We start from the raw sequence: 17,163 nt of genomic DNA on the forward strand, positions 1-17,163 counted from the left end.
TGGTATTGATTGCAAAACACTCCTAAAGGATTTCCTTTTAAATTTGTTTTCTTTCCTTTTAAGATTTTATTTATTTATTTTTAGAGACAGAGGAAGGGAGGGAAGAAGAGAGAGAGAGAAACATCCCCGTACCAGAGAAACATCGACCAGTTGCCTCTCACACGCCCCCAACCCAGGCACGTGCCCTGACTGGCAATCAAACCAGCGACCTTTGGGTTCGCAGGCTGGTACGAAATCCACTGAGCCACACCAGCCAGAGCTGTTTTGTTTTCTTTAAAAGAGGCATTTACCAGGTGCCCTTATTTTCAAAGAATTTAGCATTGCATATCATGAGACAGAAAACACTAATACCTCTGGACCCACACACGCACCGTGGGCACCCATTCATTAGTGAGCAGACACAGAAAGCCTCCTACACAGAGGTGGGGCAGCGGCAGTGTGGGTGAGAGTAAGCCCCAGCCCCACTGCGGTCCAAATACCTGTACAGTGCTTTGCTCGGTACGTATCAATACCGTTAGAAAAAGGTTTAGCATGGGTGAACAACAATGTATGTCCCCCGTGGGAAAAGGATACAAAGTAACATGCACGGCACAATTACATCAGTTTTTAAAAATCAGTGGTATAGGCGGAAAAAAGACAAAAGAAAACCCTCAAAAGGCTGTAATTTGCTTTGTATGCTCTGATGCTGGCAATGTTTTCTATACGGTGTTCCTCCCCTTTTTTCTACCAAACTTTAAAAATTACCTTGAATGAGCAAATATGTCTTTTAAGAATTTATTGTGAAATTACACTGATTCATTATTTAGCAGACATGTTACGTTTCCTTGGGAAAGCAAGCATTTTTTAAGCATGTGATGTATTCTAAGACTTGCTGGTGCGGAGACCTGCTGCTTCCTGAGTATTAAACCCGTAAAATTCCTAGTCTCAGGCCAACAGAGCTGCCTTTCTTCCTCCCCCACACGGAGCCTTAGCTGATCCTTATCTCTTTGTAATCACACGGCTTGTTTTACAAAGCCCCCAAGAACAAAGCAAACATCTAGGTTAAACACACTTAAGTAACGCTGGAAGGGGTGAAACCCGCTTTGAATGTTTTCAAAACCATTTGCTCCAACCACAGCGTTTGTTCCACATTAAGTAAACACTGCTAAAAGAAATCAGGCGAAATCTGCATTTCTTATCAGACCGGTCAGTGCGCAGTTCTAAAATTTCTTGTGTGCTTTTTGTCTGTCTCTCTTAAATGCTCTAAGTGGGCGCATGTTACTAGGAAGAGAAGGGACAGAGAGGGGTAAAGCCTGAAGCAGAGATTGAAGCAGAGAGATTGCTGCCACAGGGTCCCTTTCATTCACCTGTGATTCACAGAGATGCTGCTGGCCAGCCCTGGGCCCTGAGCCTCACCAGCCATCAGCACACAGGAATGCCATCTTAGTGGCTGACAAAGAGGTGACCAGTCCTTCCTGCTCTGGAGGGGAGGGGAGCCTGAAGCCCAGGCTGGCTGCGCACAGGGCGTGCGGCCTTGGACCCCAGGACGGAGTGAAAAGACTTCAGCCTAAGTAGGGTCCCTTTGGCCTGCCAGTCTAGCCATCCGAGGCACAAACACAAATCCACGGCAGCCCCTTTCTAGGCGTCTTCCATAGCTCGCCCACCCCTGGAGGGGAGGACCAGCAAGGCAAACATCCAGGCCAGCTGCACCGTGAGGGCCCGCCGAGAGGGCCTCCCAACTCCACAGGGCACAGCTGGTCGGGGCGGGGCCCCGGACGCGAGCAGAGGCAGCCAGCACTGGAGGCGGGCAGGCCAGCGGGCAGCCAGTGGTTCCCAGAGTGCGTGCTGTGGCAGCGGCGCCTCCGGACGCTCCCTCAGTTCCATCTAAGATCTGCCAGCCCAGCACCATTCTGCCCACCCTCCAGGGAGCAAATGGAGGTTCGAAGTGGTGAGGGAATCTGCCCGCCCTGACGCCCTCGGTCCAGGGCCTGGTTGTGAACCCAACACGTCAAGCGGCGCGTCTCCCACCGCGTTCTGCTCTGCACTACCGCCCCTGACAGACACGGAATTGGTGAGGACTTCCTCGCACTGGGCTGGTAGAAACTGGCACGAGCGATCGAACCTTCTTTCTTGTTTTCGAAATCACACCTGCCGGCCGGAACGTCCTCCGTCTCTCATTTCACCAGTTCCCGTGGAGTGGGGCAGCCCCACGCCCCACTGGCTCACGGGTCTTCTTGCACCCCTGCCTCTGCTGCACGCCAACCCCCTGGGCAGTTACCTGGTTCTTCCTTGAGACAACAGGTCCCCCCAGTGCAGGGAGATAAGATCTCAACATCCCAGACGCCAGGCACGGTGGCGGAGCCAGGAAGGGAGGCAACAGGCCCTGCTCGCTGAGACACTGTGCCTGGTGGCCTCCGTGTGTGGGCTACTCAGCGCTCACGACAACCTGCCAGGGTAGTGGCACCCCAGTTTTCAGGGACCACACCAAGCCGAAGGTGCGTTAAGGAGGTCACCTGGCCGAAGGTACACCGGCCGCAGACGAGTGTGGGGCCCCTGGGGAGGCTGACAGACAGCACGGGAAGTTTTCTACGCTGTGTTTTCCGCCGTTACTTTGGCTTGCTTCAGGTTTCACGGAAAGGTGAGAAGGAATGTGACGTGAATTCAGAATCATTCTTGTGTCGTGAACGCAGCCAGCCATCCTTCTCCAAGCCTTGTTCAGCTTGCTGTGCCGCACACTCAGGGTGCAGCTCGCGCGTGTCAGGCTGAGTCCCGGGTGGCTGAGCCCAGCCTGCAGCACGGGACATCCTAGGCGAAGCAACCTGTCACCATCACCTCAGACTTGGGCAGGACCCTGGGTGCCAGGAAACCCACACTTGTCACTTGCCTCCCACTCTCTGTCATGACAACCTCCAACACCTGTGTCTTCCAGCCTCTGAGCTCCGTGGCCCTGCCTGACCCGTCACGCACAGAGGCCCCTCAACGCCATCACTGAATGACAAGCCCACTTGCCTCTGTCCCTCCCCCTCCTCCCAGAGGAGACCAACCGAACACCTGAGCTTCGGGATGCTTCTCCAACCAACCTCACGTGCCTGGTGAGTTTGTTCTCTCAATGTGAAAACATGTAGATGCGTCTACACCTAAAAGCCTAAGTTAAAAAAGCGCTCCCTTGCCTGCACACTCCACAGGTCACCTTCGCGAGTAAACAGAGTTGTCTGGAGTGGTCTCCATTCTCCCCCACGCGAACTTCTTGTTTCCTTTTACTACGGCTTCCGTTCCTATCACTCCTGAGAAGGGTTCTGGGCAATGTCACCAAAGATCTCCAGGGTGGAAAGGTCACTTCCAGTGCCAACTGACCCCACGTGCACGCAGTGTCCGATGCTGCAGCCACACTACTGCCCCAATTTCCCCGGACATCCCTGGGCCCTCTGTTGGGTCTCCTTTTCTGCTCGCCCTCCTCCAGCTGATCGAGCTCGGGGCCTCCCCGAAGGCTCCTACACCACGGCCCATTGCGCCCCCTCAGAGCACCGCGCGGCCTCCCAGACCAGGGACGAGGCGTTGTCTCTGAGCACTGCGGATGCCGGAGCAGCTGGTGGGCCACAGCTCCACTAGACTATCCCCACCAAGAAGAGGAAGGCGGGGGCTCTCTGCCCAGCGCCATGTGCCTGGAGCCCGCACGTTTGCTGCACAGGTGGACAGAGCAGCCTCTGCCTCATGGGACGAGGGCATCTAACTAGATTCTGTCCTGCGGGGGCCTAGACAGGGACATCCAGACCCAAGTCATGCGGGAGGCCCGGAGAGAGGCCCGCAGACCGAGCCAGTGTCTGTGCGGCACTGAGGCTGCAGGGCCCATGGTCCCCGGACTCCACGTGTGCCCAGGGCCTCAAACCAGGCTGCCCCTGGGGTTCAGGGAGCTCCCGCCTCTCTCACCATGGTCTGTCTCCTGGCCACAAACCCCATACTCGAGCCAGCTGAGTGCATCACCTTCTTACAGCTACCCAAGAGTGTGACAGAAACAGGAGCTCCTCCCGGGCAAACACCACCTAAGGAGCCATGTTTGTGAGTGAGTTGAAAAGCCTGAAGCAGGGGAAATGAGGACATAAGGCGCCTTACAGAAATTTCCCCCCAAACATGGAGTTCTCTGTGGAGGAGATTAGTTGTGTTCTGGAAGGATTCCCAGGGCTGTGCCAAGGGCAGCAACCGTTCCTGCCCAGAGATAAGGGGCTGTCACCCACCGAAGACCCCAGACCGCTGCTGCATGGCTCAAAAGGAGGTTCGCTGTGCACCCTACAGTTCTGACTTTGAACCACAATTTATTTTTCTTTGCTTTCTAGAAAGTGTCCCATACAGAGAAATATACCTGTGCATATAAATTAAACTAGTTCTTTTCAAATTATAACTTAATTAGGGCTTTATGAGACATTAAAAGTTAAATGTAAAATCTACATTTAAAGGCTAATTTATGATGTCCAAACTTAGCCAGATCCCTGAAGGTAAAAAATTCCAATGCCTTAGACTTATGACTAGATTATTAAACAAAAAAGAAAAATTAACCCAGTGTTTCCCAACTCAACCCTGGGCGACACCGATTCCTTTCCTAAATCTTTTCCTGGTACTTTGGGATGAAGAGGCCGGTCTGCCTTCTGGAGGGGACAAGACTCAGCTGACTCACGGGTGTGGCCAGGTCGCCTGTTGTGATTGGCCAGAGACCAGGCCATTTTATGGATGGTTTAGCACAAAGAGGCTCTTTCAGGATCTTCTCTATGTTAGATTTTCAGAGTTTTCTTTAAATTACAGACATTAAAGCAAACAATATAAGAAAAAGTCAACATACAGTAGACTACATCAGCCAAGAGAGGAGAGAGTCAATGGGTGGGCTTCCCTGAGGGAACAGCGGAGCTGGGGGGGGGAGGGGGGAGGGCACACCCCTCAGAGTGTAGTCTCGGCTCAGACACTGTCTCTGCTAGTCCCCAGCCAACAGTCACAAGTCCCGCACCTCTCTGGGCCTGGCGTCCTCCTTGACAAATGGGGCTGATGATGTGGCATTGAGAAAATCAAGTGAAACAACTTGTTTCCCTGTGGTGACTCATACAGAACGGACATTCACTGTTGCACTTGTTAACTGCAGTGAATTATTTGGGGAATGTTTGGATATTATAAAATGAGGGTCAGAATACATTTCTATAAAAGTTAGAGTGTGCTTTTTTTTTTTTTTTTTGCTTTGCTATCGCGTCAAATGAAGAGTAAAAAATAACACATTCCTGGTAAAGGGCATAATAACACGGACTGCAAAATTCCATGGCGTTCTGGGAGACACAAGTACTGTGTGACCTTATCCAATAATGCAACAACTTGGCATTAGTTCAGAGGAGGCTTGTGTCACAGAAGGATGCAACAGGACACATCCGCTGCTTTGAAAATCACATCCAGACTCCCGCTGCCTCTACAGACTGAGGTTACCGATGCTCCCCGGACAGGCACGGCGACCTGCGCTTGGGGTCCAAGCCCGCCTGCCCCCTCCGCCGGGACTCACAACTTCCTGTGCACAGTGGGGCACAGCTCACTGGCTCGGCAAAGACAAGCGTGAGCTGAGCGCACGAGGGCCACCTGCTGATTTCTTTCCTGGCCCAACACCTGGCCCAACACCTGTGGGTTGTCTCTGGCCAGATTCGTACTTAGGAGCCCCACTCAAAATCAATGCAGGTTCGTAGAACTTGTCACAAATCCCTTTTACATCTAAGGGAAAGGTATAATCAAAAAGAGTGATGCTCACGTCAACAGGAAAAGACGACTTTCTCATTTACAGTTACATTCCCAGCACGCTATGGGTTTCTTTCCTGCCTTACTTGTTAAATGAGGAAAATGAGAGGAACAAGTGAAGTGAGCTGAGATTCTGCTGAACAATTCGTTGATTAGGACAGGCAGTTCACAGAGAGGAATGTGTCTGGACTGGCAGAAGAGACACCGCAGGACGGTGTCTGGGGACTGAGTGGGGGACACCCGGGCACTCGTGGGGCCGTGGCGCAGAGACAGGGCGCGTTAGGGGTTGGACCAGCGGGGTAATCGGAGTGGCCTGCGTGCCATCTAGAATGAGAGCTAAGCGTCCTGATGGAGTCCACAGGCACGAAATGCCCGTATCTCACTGTGAGCCTCCCCTCCGTGGGCCCAGTTTGCTGACTGCGGCGGCACACAACAGAAGGGCTTCATGTCCTGCTGGCAGCTTGATAAAAGAGCACACACCAGAAGCCCCGCAGCAGACAGAGATTTCGCTCCATTTGCCAAGTGAACAAAGGTTTCGGAAAAAAAGAAAAGGCCCAGAGCCCTTCAGCTGTGTTTGCATGGCGTCCACTCACAGTGCGGCTCATATGGAGGAGGCGGGTCTCCGCAAGGCACACACTCCATGTCTTGAAAACCAACCAGTTTTGTCTTCCTGTAAAATCTAGGAGAAAAGGGAAAATGATCCTTGTCAGCTCTTTTACCTAAGCTCACGGGTGCAGTGAACAGATTGCATAAATTACTGGCAGTCTCCTTTACCAGCTCCGTTGTTTTAAAAAAAGGTTCTCAAAGCCGTAACTGTGGTAGCATTTAAGCAGACAGCCTTGGGAAGCCCTCTGGGCATGCGGTGAGTATATGAAAATACCAATGCCACTAACCCTAACTTTGTAGAGTTTACTTAGCCTCACTTTTTTTATATGGGGGGGAGGGGTGCTGGTGAGGGAATAGGAAATCAATTTAAAGGATCAAACACCTTATAAATAAAGTGCTAGTTTTTAACATTTGAAATTCAGAGACCAAAATAGTCAAGACCCATAAGAGCAATGGAAAAATGTAGGGAGATGCTTACATAATTTTCATATAGAGACATCTCTCTCTCTAGGCAGCTCAAGAGACCCAGGAGCCAGAACGGAACAGAGTAACCGCTTTGAAAACACACACACACAGAACATTAAAGACAGCTGAAGAGCAAAAGCAAACAAAGCATCACCGACCTAGTTAATGGGCCAAAGGAAACAGAAAAATAGTCCTGGTCACAGCACTTTCTGTAACCTAAGTCTGTAACATTACGTTAAAAATCATTATGGCAAACGGAAACAACAGGCAAAAAGCATTAATTCCCCAAAGAATAACATTTCATAGTTCTTAATTTTCATAATTAAAAAGAATGATACCATTAAATTTTTTAAATTTAACTTTAAAATGTTTAACTTTATTATTAATCAAGTAAATATAAATTGGGATAAAATATACCACTTTTACTTGGAAAATCGAGAAAATATACACGAGAGAAGTATATATTGCCAGCGGGAATATGAATTGCCACTGGGAGGAGGGCAATTTAGCAATATGTCATCAGAACTCAATAAAATAGTTTATTGACCCTCTTTACCCAATAATCTCATTTTTTGAAATATACCCTGAGGAAATAATCAGGTGGGTGAAACTGTGTGTATAGGAATGCAATCACAGCATTGTTTACAGAAGAGAAAAGGCCAGTTAGGCCCAATCTCGATTCCCCCCGTGGATACGACCAGCTGCGGTGGAGCCCCGGTGAAGAGCACAGGGCGAGCCGCGGAAACAGCAGCAGACCTGGCCTGCGTGACTTTTCAACTCATAAAATAGCGTCTAGTGAAAAAAAAGTGTGCATGACATAATTCCATTTTATACAATACATTTTATTATAGATTCAGATTACTTATCAATGCACTAAAGACATTTATATGTATATATCTGCACTAAAAAAATAGAAAAATATTATATATCAAATATTAAAGTGATTATTCCTCGATCGTGAGAATTCAAGCAATTTGCTTTCATAGAGAAAACTATCAACTTCTCTCTGACAAAAATAGTGATATGGAGAATAAGTTTACAGACCAAGTCTGTACGGGACAGGTAGATACAATTATTTTGCGAAATAGGATAATGTAGCAGCAAATCTATATAATGCATGGTTGAAGCCAAATGTACATTTGAAATTAGGTAAATTACCTCAAATGCCCAATCCCTTCCGTTATTTGCTCAATGCTCCTCTTTCATTAGACTATGAATGTTCAAATGACTTTAATACAATGAGTTTCCATCCAATTTTAATTAAAGATATTTATTTTGGAATTTATAAAGTCAATATCAAAGAACAAAGTTGAAGTATTCACAGTTTGTGATATCAAAATATTACAAAGCTCCATTAATCAATGCAATGTGGTATTGTCATAAAGAGACACATTGGGGCCAGTGAACAGAATGGAGAACCTAGAAATAAACCTTCGTGGATACGGTCAAACGATCTTTGACCAGGAAGCAAAGACCACTTAATGGGGATAGGACATTCTCTTCAACAAGTAGTCCTGGGAAAACTAGATACCACGTGCGAAAGAATGAATTTGGCTCCTTATCTTACACCATGTACAGGAGTTAATTCAAAAAAAGTAAATGAAAGACCCAAAACTATAAAATTCCTGGAAGAAAACATAGGAGAAAAGCTTAATGACATTGAATTTGGCAATAATTTCTTGGCTATGACACCAAAAGGCATGTATGAAACAGGCAGCAAAAAAAAAAAGAAAGAAAGAAAGAAAAGAAAGGAAGAGAAAATAAGAGGCAAGGAAAGAAGAGAAAAGAAAAGGGAAGGCAAGTTGGACTCCATCCAGCTTAACACTCGGGCATCGGAGGACCCCATCCGTGTATACGTACCCCACACTCACTGAGCTGTGTACATTAAATGTGTACAGCTTTCACATGTCAATCCTACCTTACCAAAGTGCTTTAAAAAAGTAAGTCCTGTCAAAAATAGTTTTTAATGATAGTAAAGTAACGATTCCTTCTGGGATTAGACATGTAATCATGGTGGAACCAACACGACGGGCCACCGGCAGTGCGGGAGGGAGTGTTTGCAAACCACATTGCAAGCCGGAGGAGCACTTCTAAAACACTCGGGAAAACCGGGGTAAAAGTCACTATGTCATTCTTGCCTGCCTCTCACACACATTCGTGTTGGCTTAGGAAGGATGTAATTTTAAAGTAATCATATAAATAAGCTACGAAACACCATTCAAATGTCTATTCGTTTCTAACTTGCCTGCACCGAAGCCTTTACTCAAAGAAGCGAACACTGGACACTGGCGCCTGGGTGCAGATGACCACAGCGGAGGCTGAACTCGGGGAAGCACGGTGGGGAGGAGCTCCTGGGGAGCCGGGACCCTCTCACACCCAGGCAGCGCCCTCCTGCGCTCCTTCTTCGTGAACGCCGAGTCCGAGTCCTTGGGGCCTGTGCTTCCCCCACTCTCTCTGGGCCGGCCCACTCAGCCCTTGTCCCTTAAGTCGGGCCGAAGGTGGGCATGATCTTCCATGGGCCCCCTCTTCTCATTGCCCCCCAGATGAAGACAGCAGACACGCAGAGACGTGCTTTTATCCAAACTGGACACCAGGAACAATAAAAATGCATCAGATGTTTACTGTGTGTTCCTCCACTGGACTGGCAAAGGTCACACCTCTGAGTAATGATATGCACAGCTATCGAGGTCTTGGGAGATTTAGGGCATTACTTTGTACCCCCCATGCTTCTGACCCTCCACGACCACCTCCAGTCCGAGACAACCACAAACTCACTTTCTTTCTCTGTACGTTTGCCTCTTCTGGATATTTCAGGCAACGGGATCATACAATAGGTGGTCTTTGGGGAGTGGCTTCTTTCACTTAATGCTCTCCAGGTTCATCCATGGTACAGCATGCATCAGTAACTCATTCCTTTTTACTGCTGAATAAAACTCCAGTGTTGCAATACACTCCACCTTGCTTAACCATTCCTCCGCGGATGGACATTTGTGCTGCTTCCTCTTCTGACTATATGAGGAATGCTGCTGTGAGCACGGGTGGGTGTGTTTCCAGTTATGGTGGTTACATACCTAAGAGCAGAGTCGCGGGATCACATGGTGCTACGTGAACTTGCTGAGGGGCTGCCGGACTTTGCAAAGTGGCTGCACCACTCCACGTCCCCTCCACAAGGGCTCCAGTCCCTCTGCACTTTTCGGCACCAGCCGGCCTTGGGTGTGCGGCCAGCAGCTTTAATTTGCATTTCCCTGACGGCTAGTAACGTTGACCGTTTTTTCATGTGCTTATTGAGCATTTGTGTATCTTCTTTGGAGAAATGTCTAATCAAATTCTTTGCCCATATTTTAATTGGGTTATTTGCCTTCTTGTTACTGAGTTGTAGGAGCTCTTTACACAGTCTAGATAAGACAGTCCCTTATGACATACATAATTTGCAAACAATTTCTCTAATTCTGTGATTGTTTTTCATTTTCACCCTTTGAAGACTTTCATTGCGACTAACCCTAGTATGCTATTTTCTGTTCGGCTGCTCTGGGTGTTAGACTGGCTTTTCACACCTGTCGGGTGCTGAGTCGATGCCTATGGCCATGGCTGACCCTCAGGCGCTTCCCTAACCTGCTCCAGCCTTTCACATACAGGCTTCATCTCGCCCTCTGACCTCAGTAGGAGCCCCAGAAGGATCCTGTGCCATTTGGTCAAAAGTGCCCCGGTCTTGCAGGCATGGGTCAGCCGAGCCCTGGGACAGCTCCTCCTCTGCAAGTGGGCTCGGCTCCCGCATGTGGCCCGGCGCTGGGCACACACTGGCTAAGGACTGTGCCCGAAAAGCCCTCAACCTGGATAAGACTCTCTTTCTTCATTTCTAAGGCACTGTGGACATTCCAGAGCACAACTCACGTAAGGCACTCAGCCAACTGCCCGGCACATTATAAATAATACGAGTCTGCCGCTCTGGCTGCTCTTTCTGGTGGTTTTACTTCCGCAACAAAGCCTGCCTCCCACAGCGCCGGGAATCCGGGCTCCCCGCGGCCTGTCTCTGGCTGGTAACGCGGGCAGCGCCGTGCACCCCTGAAAGCATCCTGCCGCTCTGCGTTGTCTCTCCTCCTCTCCCTGGGCAGTAACCCCTCTCACTCCCTGGCACATCACCACCCATGCCTCCCCAAACCTTACTCTGCGTCCGGGGCCTGGACCCCACCGGGGCGTGTTACCTGGCATACCTATCCAACGCTCACCTGGCCAGGAAACTGCAGACTTCAAAATCCCTCCGCCTGCGCCCCGCCTCTCCCTCCCGCCCAGGTGCAGGTCCCCTCCTCTCCAAGGCCCAGGGTCCTTTTCAACGCCCACCGGTAGGTTTTCCACTTTCGTACATGCCCACTCCCATCCACCCTCCCTATTTCTACTTCACTCTTCCCTCCTCCTGAAGATACCCTGGCCTCCTGGCAGCTTCTTAGGAAATGCCAGGCGCACGGCCACCCTGGGGCCTGTCTCTGGCGCTCCCAGTGTTGACCGTGCTCTCCCCTAACCACGGCTGGGCTGCGGCGTCCTCTCTGCAAGTCCTTGCTCAGAGGCCCTGCAGTACTGCCCGCGCTGGGGGGCTGCACCCTGTCTAACCGCCCCCTCACGCAGCAGCCTCCCCTCAGCTGCGCTAGGTTTTCTTGTTTTCCGTAGGAATCCTCATCGTCTGCCTTTCTGTACAATTTACTTCTTTATTATTTACTGCTTATGTATTTTTAAAAATGTCATTAGGATGGAAGCTCCGCGTGCGTGGGGATCTTCGCTCCGACCCCAGCAATGCCTGGCTTCGCCTAAAGCCAGCCCCACGGCTGCTGAGCGCGGAGCCGTCGAAATGGCTGAACAGCTGCGGTTTGCAGGTCTCTGAGCCCCAAGGAGGGAGAACCCTAGGATCGCAGGCCACACGCGTTTCCCTTTTGTCGTGTGCCCATGGTTTTTTTCTTACTGATTTATAGGAATATACACTATTCCTTTGTTAGCATGCTTATTCACTTTATTTATAACCAGCCTCTGGCCCTCCGTGCTCGGGCACCGAGGACCGACCTAGTGGTGACTAACCAGGCGCAAAGTCGTGACCACTCACTCAACCAGTGTGTTCGGGACCATGGCATCCGCGGTTGGAAAAGACCAAGAAAAAATGCCTGTTTAAAAACGACTGAAAAATGACGAGGGAAAGAAACTGTCCGACCTACCCCGGCAAGCAGTCCCCGCAGGTGGCGTCGCTGGTGGCCGAGCAGTTGGCCTTCTGGAAGCGGTTCACCGCAGCGCAGTCCAGGCACGGCTTGCACTTCTGAAAGCCCCAGTCGTCCTTGAACCTGTGCGGCCGGCAGGTCACACACTGAGCGTCCTCCCCGTAGCCAAAGCCACATTCCTGCGGGGATTAACGGGCGGGAGAAAGCTATTCAGACACCGCAGGCGCGAAGAAGGAGAGGGGCTGGCCTGAAACCAAGACCCGCTCTGATAATTACCCAGGGCTGGCCTCCCGGGGACAAAGGCAGCCCTTTGAGCAATTGCCGACACGTCCCCCACCGCTAATCATCTCTCTTACTATGACAAGTATGCTCAGTCCTCCACTTTATTCAAGGAGCCGCGAGCATTTGAATAACAAAGGCCCCCCGGCGCTGCATTATTGCCGGGGACAGCGGAATTACCGCACTTCCCCCGTCTAATTAAGGCAGTCTTGTGAGTGTTCAGAAACTGAAGTCGGGCAAATGTGCAGGCTAAAGTCAGTGAGTGTTCATTATTCACTTATCAAGGCAGAAAATAAGTACTTTGGTGTCAACAGTGGTATTTTAGAAAAGGAGGATAAGTCACAAAAAATTTCAGAAGCCTACAAATCTAGAAGTCTACCCAGTAGACAGCGCCATGGAATGTTTAGCGGCTTAATATTCTCTGCGCATAGGAAGATTCTTACATATTCCTTAAAAAACAACAGCACTACATTCTCGTTTACTGAAGGTCTCCGGCGTCTGGATGTGGATGTCAGAACCCGGTGCTGGTCTCCAAGGATGGGCGAGATGAGGGGCCCTTGGACCCACGCTCTGACCCTTCCCTCGAGTTTGGACCAATGACTGGGGCAGCAGATCACAGAGTGCAATTAGAAAGCCGCCGTGAAAAGAGTGAGGCAGATGTGCGCTCATGACTGTTCAAAAGATAAGCTCTGATACAGAACTGCAGGCACGATCTCACTTCTCACAAAGCATCGGTAATGTACTAACACTTACTGGGTGCATACTCTACGCCAGGAACTTCGCTTTTTATTTATTTTATTTTTTAATCCTCACCCGGACATATGTTCATCGATTTCAGAGAGAGGAAGGGAGAGAGAGAAAGGTTGATCAGCCTCCCCTGGCACCTGCCGGTACTGGCCAGGGATTGAAGCCGCATCCTTCTGGTGCACAAGACAGCGCTCCAGCCCACTGAGCCACCCAGCCAGGGCTGTGCCAGGAACTTCATACATATCATCTCATTAATCCACACTCCTTCCCGGTGAGCTAAGCACTATCATTATTCCCATTTCCTGGATGGACGTGTGGAGCTTCCCAGAAGGTGTGCACCTTGCCCAAGGTGATACGTTCAATAGCTAATGTCAGACCCAGGGGATGAATCTACACAGTGTAACTCCGGAGTCAGACTTCACGCCATGGCACGGCAGGGTCTGCCAGGCGCCTCATCTGACGTTTACCTGGGCTCACGTCTGGAAGATCCCACACCAAATGTTAACGCTGACTGTCATACTTGGCGATGGTTTCTGTGGAACTACGAGAAGCACGTGGATGCAGAGAGCAAGCTGAGCAAACCCACAGACAAGGCTGGAGGGAGGACAGGCTCTGACAAAAAAAAACCCTTCAGAGGCCCGGGCTGCCCATCTGTGAACTACAGATGCCAGGGTGCAGATCCCAGCTGGCGCAAAATTCCCACCTTTTAATAAAATTCATATATTTTAATTTCTTCATCCATATTTATATGCACCATCAACTAAACAATGCTTACTGGGCAAAAATTAAATCAAAGCCAGCACAAAGAAAAGTATTTCCTGTACTCAATAAACTACCCAATAAAGAATATTAATAATAACACTTCGGTATAGATTTTTTGTGTTTTTACTAAGGAACTCATTCCTATTTGGGAGGAGAGACGCCCACCACCTCTTGTCTATGCAGCCTGTCTCTCAGACATGTACCTTTAGCACGCACAGCGAAGAGGAGGGGCATGCAAAAGTGGCCGGCCACCGTCTCAACCCCGAGTGCTCGGGCCACAAGACACTCCAACCCAGAGCACAGACGGAGTGGGGGAAGCCCAACCATTTGACCAAAGAACTAAGTCACAAATCAGGGTGTCTTTAAAACGGTTAGCGGGAATTGGTGGAATTATGAGTTATTCTCACTTTTTAAAATTCTGTAATAATTGAGCTATTTTCCAAAAAGCATCATTACTCTAGTGATCAGGAAAAAAATTAACATTTTTTCAATGTGATACATATTCACAAAGAGTTTCTTGGGACAGACCCCAGGTCTCTGGGGGAAGGCCACTGCTCTGTGTGTGTGTGTGTGTGTGCTCCCCCTGTGGGCAATGTGGGTCTGCAGGGGCCAGAAGTGTGTGCCGAGTCTGTTAGCTGTTGAGAGAGCCCCGTGCATCTGAAGGCTTTCTCTCTGAGTGGAAGGGAGGCTCCAGCCGGTAGCCCAGGGCCAAGGCGTGCCAGTGACCCTTGGGCGGTGGGGACCTCACGGTTCCCAGGCTCGGCGTCCGCACCAAAGGTTCATGAGAGGCAATGTTTCAGAAGCGTGACCTAACCCAGGCAGCTCAGACTATAAGGGTCTCAGAGACAAGTTAAAACACTACCAAGAAGAAGGAAGGGAAGGGTAGGGAAGGGAAAACAAAGGGAGAGAACGGGGAAGGAGATGGAAGAGGCGCATCGGCTGGCAGTCAGCGCCCGGCATTTTGTTTTCCGAGCCAGGGTGACGGAGGGGGAGGCGGAGTGTGTATCTTCCTACACTGGAGTCAAGGCCACCTGAGTGTGAACGCCAGCTCTGCCCTCGTCAGCGCGGTGATTCCGGGATCTCTGAGCCTCTGTCTCTTTGTCTCTTTGTGCGTGGAATTGGGACCACAGTTCCCACCCTACAAAGCGCTTCGAGGAATAAGCAGGAAGGCCTATTAAGCCTCTAAACTGTAAATGGGACCCAGTGGGGTTTTCGTCAAATAACTGATGCCGACAGCCATAATTATTTGGGGTTTTCTCCAACCCAGGAACCAACTTTCCCTATTCAAGTATGATCCCTGATGAACAGGGCATCTCCAGACCCCTGTTTTTTTCTAGGTTACTTAAAACATCACTTTCCATCTAAAACATTTTTGCTGAATAAAAATATCTGTGAAACGAATCGCAAGTACCTGCCTGTTGAAGAAGGGCACCTAAAGTTGGGTCTAACCTTTCCGGGTTGACCCCGCTGCTGCACTGCGCTGGGGTACAGCCAGCCAGGCCCCCTGTGCACGCAGGAGCAGCCCTGTGCTAACCCTCCTGCCAGACGTCCTCCCGCCATTGCTTCCTGCTCATCCCCAAGGACCCCCTGCCTCTCTCTCTCCATTCCTAAGAAACTAGATTAAATGGCCCAAACCAAAATGAACTGGAAAAAGTAGAAATGGGTGTTTGGATGGTCTCACCTCTTTTGAAAAGGATCACAGACGTGAGTGCTGGGGAATCTTGGTGGTTATTTTTGGACTGCTGACCGCGGTCTGGAGTTTACATGATACACAAGTGGTATTTTAACCAGCACAGCTCTGCCACACATCATTGTGTGCCACTTACTGGTCGTCATATTTTGTAGAAGGAGGATGTCATGAAAAAAACAGGGCATCTATTTCACACTGGCCCAAAGTCATGTACAGAGAGAAGGGCTCCCCGTGCGCCGCAGTTCACCCTCACTGTCTGTTGGTCAGCTCACTGTTTCTGCTCAGGGTGTGTGTTTTGGGGACAACAGTAGTAACCTTTGTGGTAGATTCAGGTGAGGGGTCGGGATGAACAAGGCTTTGTATCAACTGCTACCACAAATAATGCCACAATGGGCTGAGCATGAGCCAGGAGCTGCACAGTCTCCTGGGAACTTTTATAGACGTTATTTGGGGAAATGCTATTAATATATTTTCTCTGAAGTATTAGCCAATTTAAAAAAGATATGAGAAACCCGGCCAATTATTTTTAAACTTCTAAAAAATAATATAGCTTGCAGTCTATGACAGTCTAAGAAATTGATGCAGTGACCATTCTACATGTGAAGTTAACCAGAGACGTTGAATTAACGGGAAGTTCAGAGAAGCAGCTCCAAGAAATTGGAGCACAGCACAGTGCACAGGGCAGCGGCCACTTTTAGAACAAACTGTCGTTCCCACAGCACTGGGAACAGGGACACTGGAATTATTAGAAACCCAGGGCATGAATTAAACAGCATTTTGTCTGCACTTTCCCGCAGGTTAGGGATCTGTGAGTTGAGAGGACTGCGCAGGGGCGGGGCTGGCGCCCCTAAGCCCTGCGTTGTTCCAGGGTCAACTGTGGATTTTAAATTACCCCAGTGGAAATGTCTGCTTGGATGTTCTTACTTCATTCAGTAAAAGTAGGTGGTGAAAATGCCTTGAAATCGTCCTCATTAAGTTCAACAAATCCCTAGGAAGAGAACAAGAAAGGAGGCTGGAGACCATTTCTTTCCTCTTCTCTTTTTTTCACCTTTTATATTGTAAAACTAACACCCACGATTTTGTTAAACTCAAAAATACACCCTCCTTCCCATCCCTGGTCTCTGCCTCCCTCCCACCCGCACTGGGTGGACACTGGTACTGCATGCTGGGGTCCCCTGCCAGGAGCAGCCCCCACGTGCGTCCCTGCTCCCCAACTAACACGCCTGTGGTCCCCGCTCAGTGCACCTCGGAGAGTCCCTCAGACCCGCACCTGGAGAGAACATTCTGTCACTCTGCGGGTGGTGTCCTTAGTCATCGCGGGGTCCCAGCGGCTGGGACGCAGAGGCAGCAGATCTGGCGAATCATGCCAGCGTGGACCCCTGACCCGACCGTGCACTTAATGAAAAGAGTATCAAAATTTGGCGTTTTCTCTCCCATTACTTTTGAGCAGGAAGGGGTCACCACCTCAGGCGTATCATTTTCTGTGGCCCGCTATTCTGCTGCACTTGGGGTAGAAGAAAAGGCAGGGGCGGGCTTCTGGGGACAGGAGACGGATTCCTGAAGGAAGGGGAGGGTAGGCTGGCCATGCTGCGTTCAGGCTTAGCCTTGAACTCCCTCCTTGACCGAACTCTACAGGTGCCTCTGAGCCATTTCCCACGAGGCCCTGTTCTTAGGCTTGGT

The 17,163-nt window shown here is 49.8% G+C and overlaps 1 protein-coding gene across 3 annotated transcripts in view; it reads right to left on the reverse strand.

The window, feature by feature from the left end:
- TNFRSF19 (TNF receptor superfamily member 19) overlaps positions 1-17,163 on the reverse strand; it is a 72,365-nt gene that overhangs the window by 26,308 nt on the left and 28,894 nt on the right. For all 3 annotated transcript variants that reach the window (XM_053916721.2, XM_053916723.2, XM_053916722.2), the window contains 2 exons: positions 12,006-12,184; positions 6,330-6,415 (listed from right to left, as the gene is read on the reverse strand). In XM_053916721.2, the coding sequence (XP_053772696.1) occupies positions 6,330-6,415; positions 12,006-12,184 (265 nt within the window). The remainder of the gene's footprint in view (positions 1-6,329; positions 6,416-12,005; positions 12,185-17,163) is intronic.

Source organism: Desmodus rotundus, chromosome 13 (assembly GCF_022682495.2).
Source record: "Desmodus rotundus isolate HL8 chromosome 13, HLdesRot8A.1, whole genome shotgun sequence".
Classification (NCBI taxonomy): domain Eukaryota; kingdom Metazoa; phylum Chordata; class Mammalia; order Chiroptera; family Phyllostomidae; genus Desmodus; species Desmodus rotundus.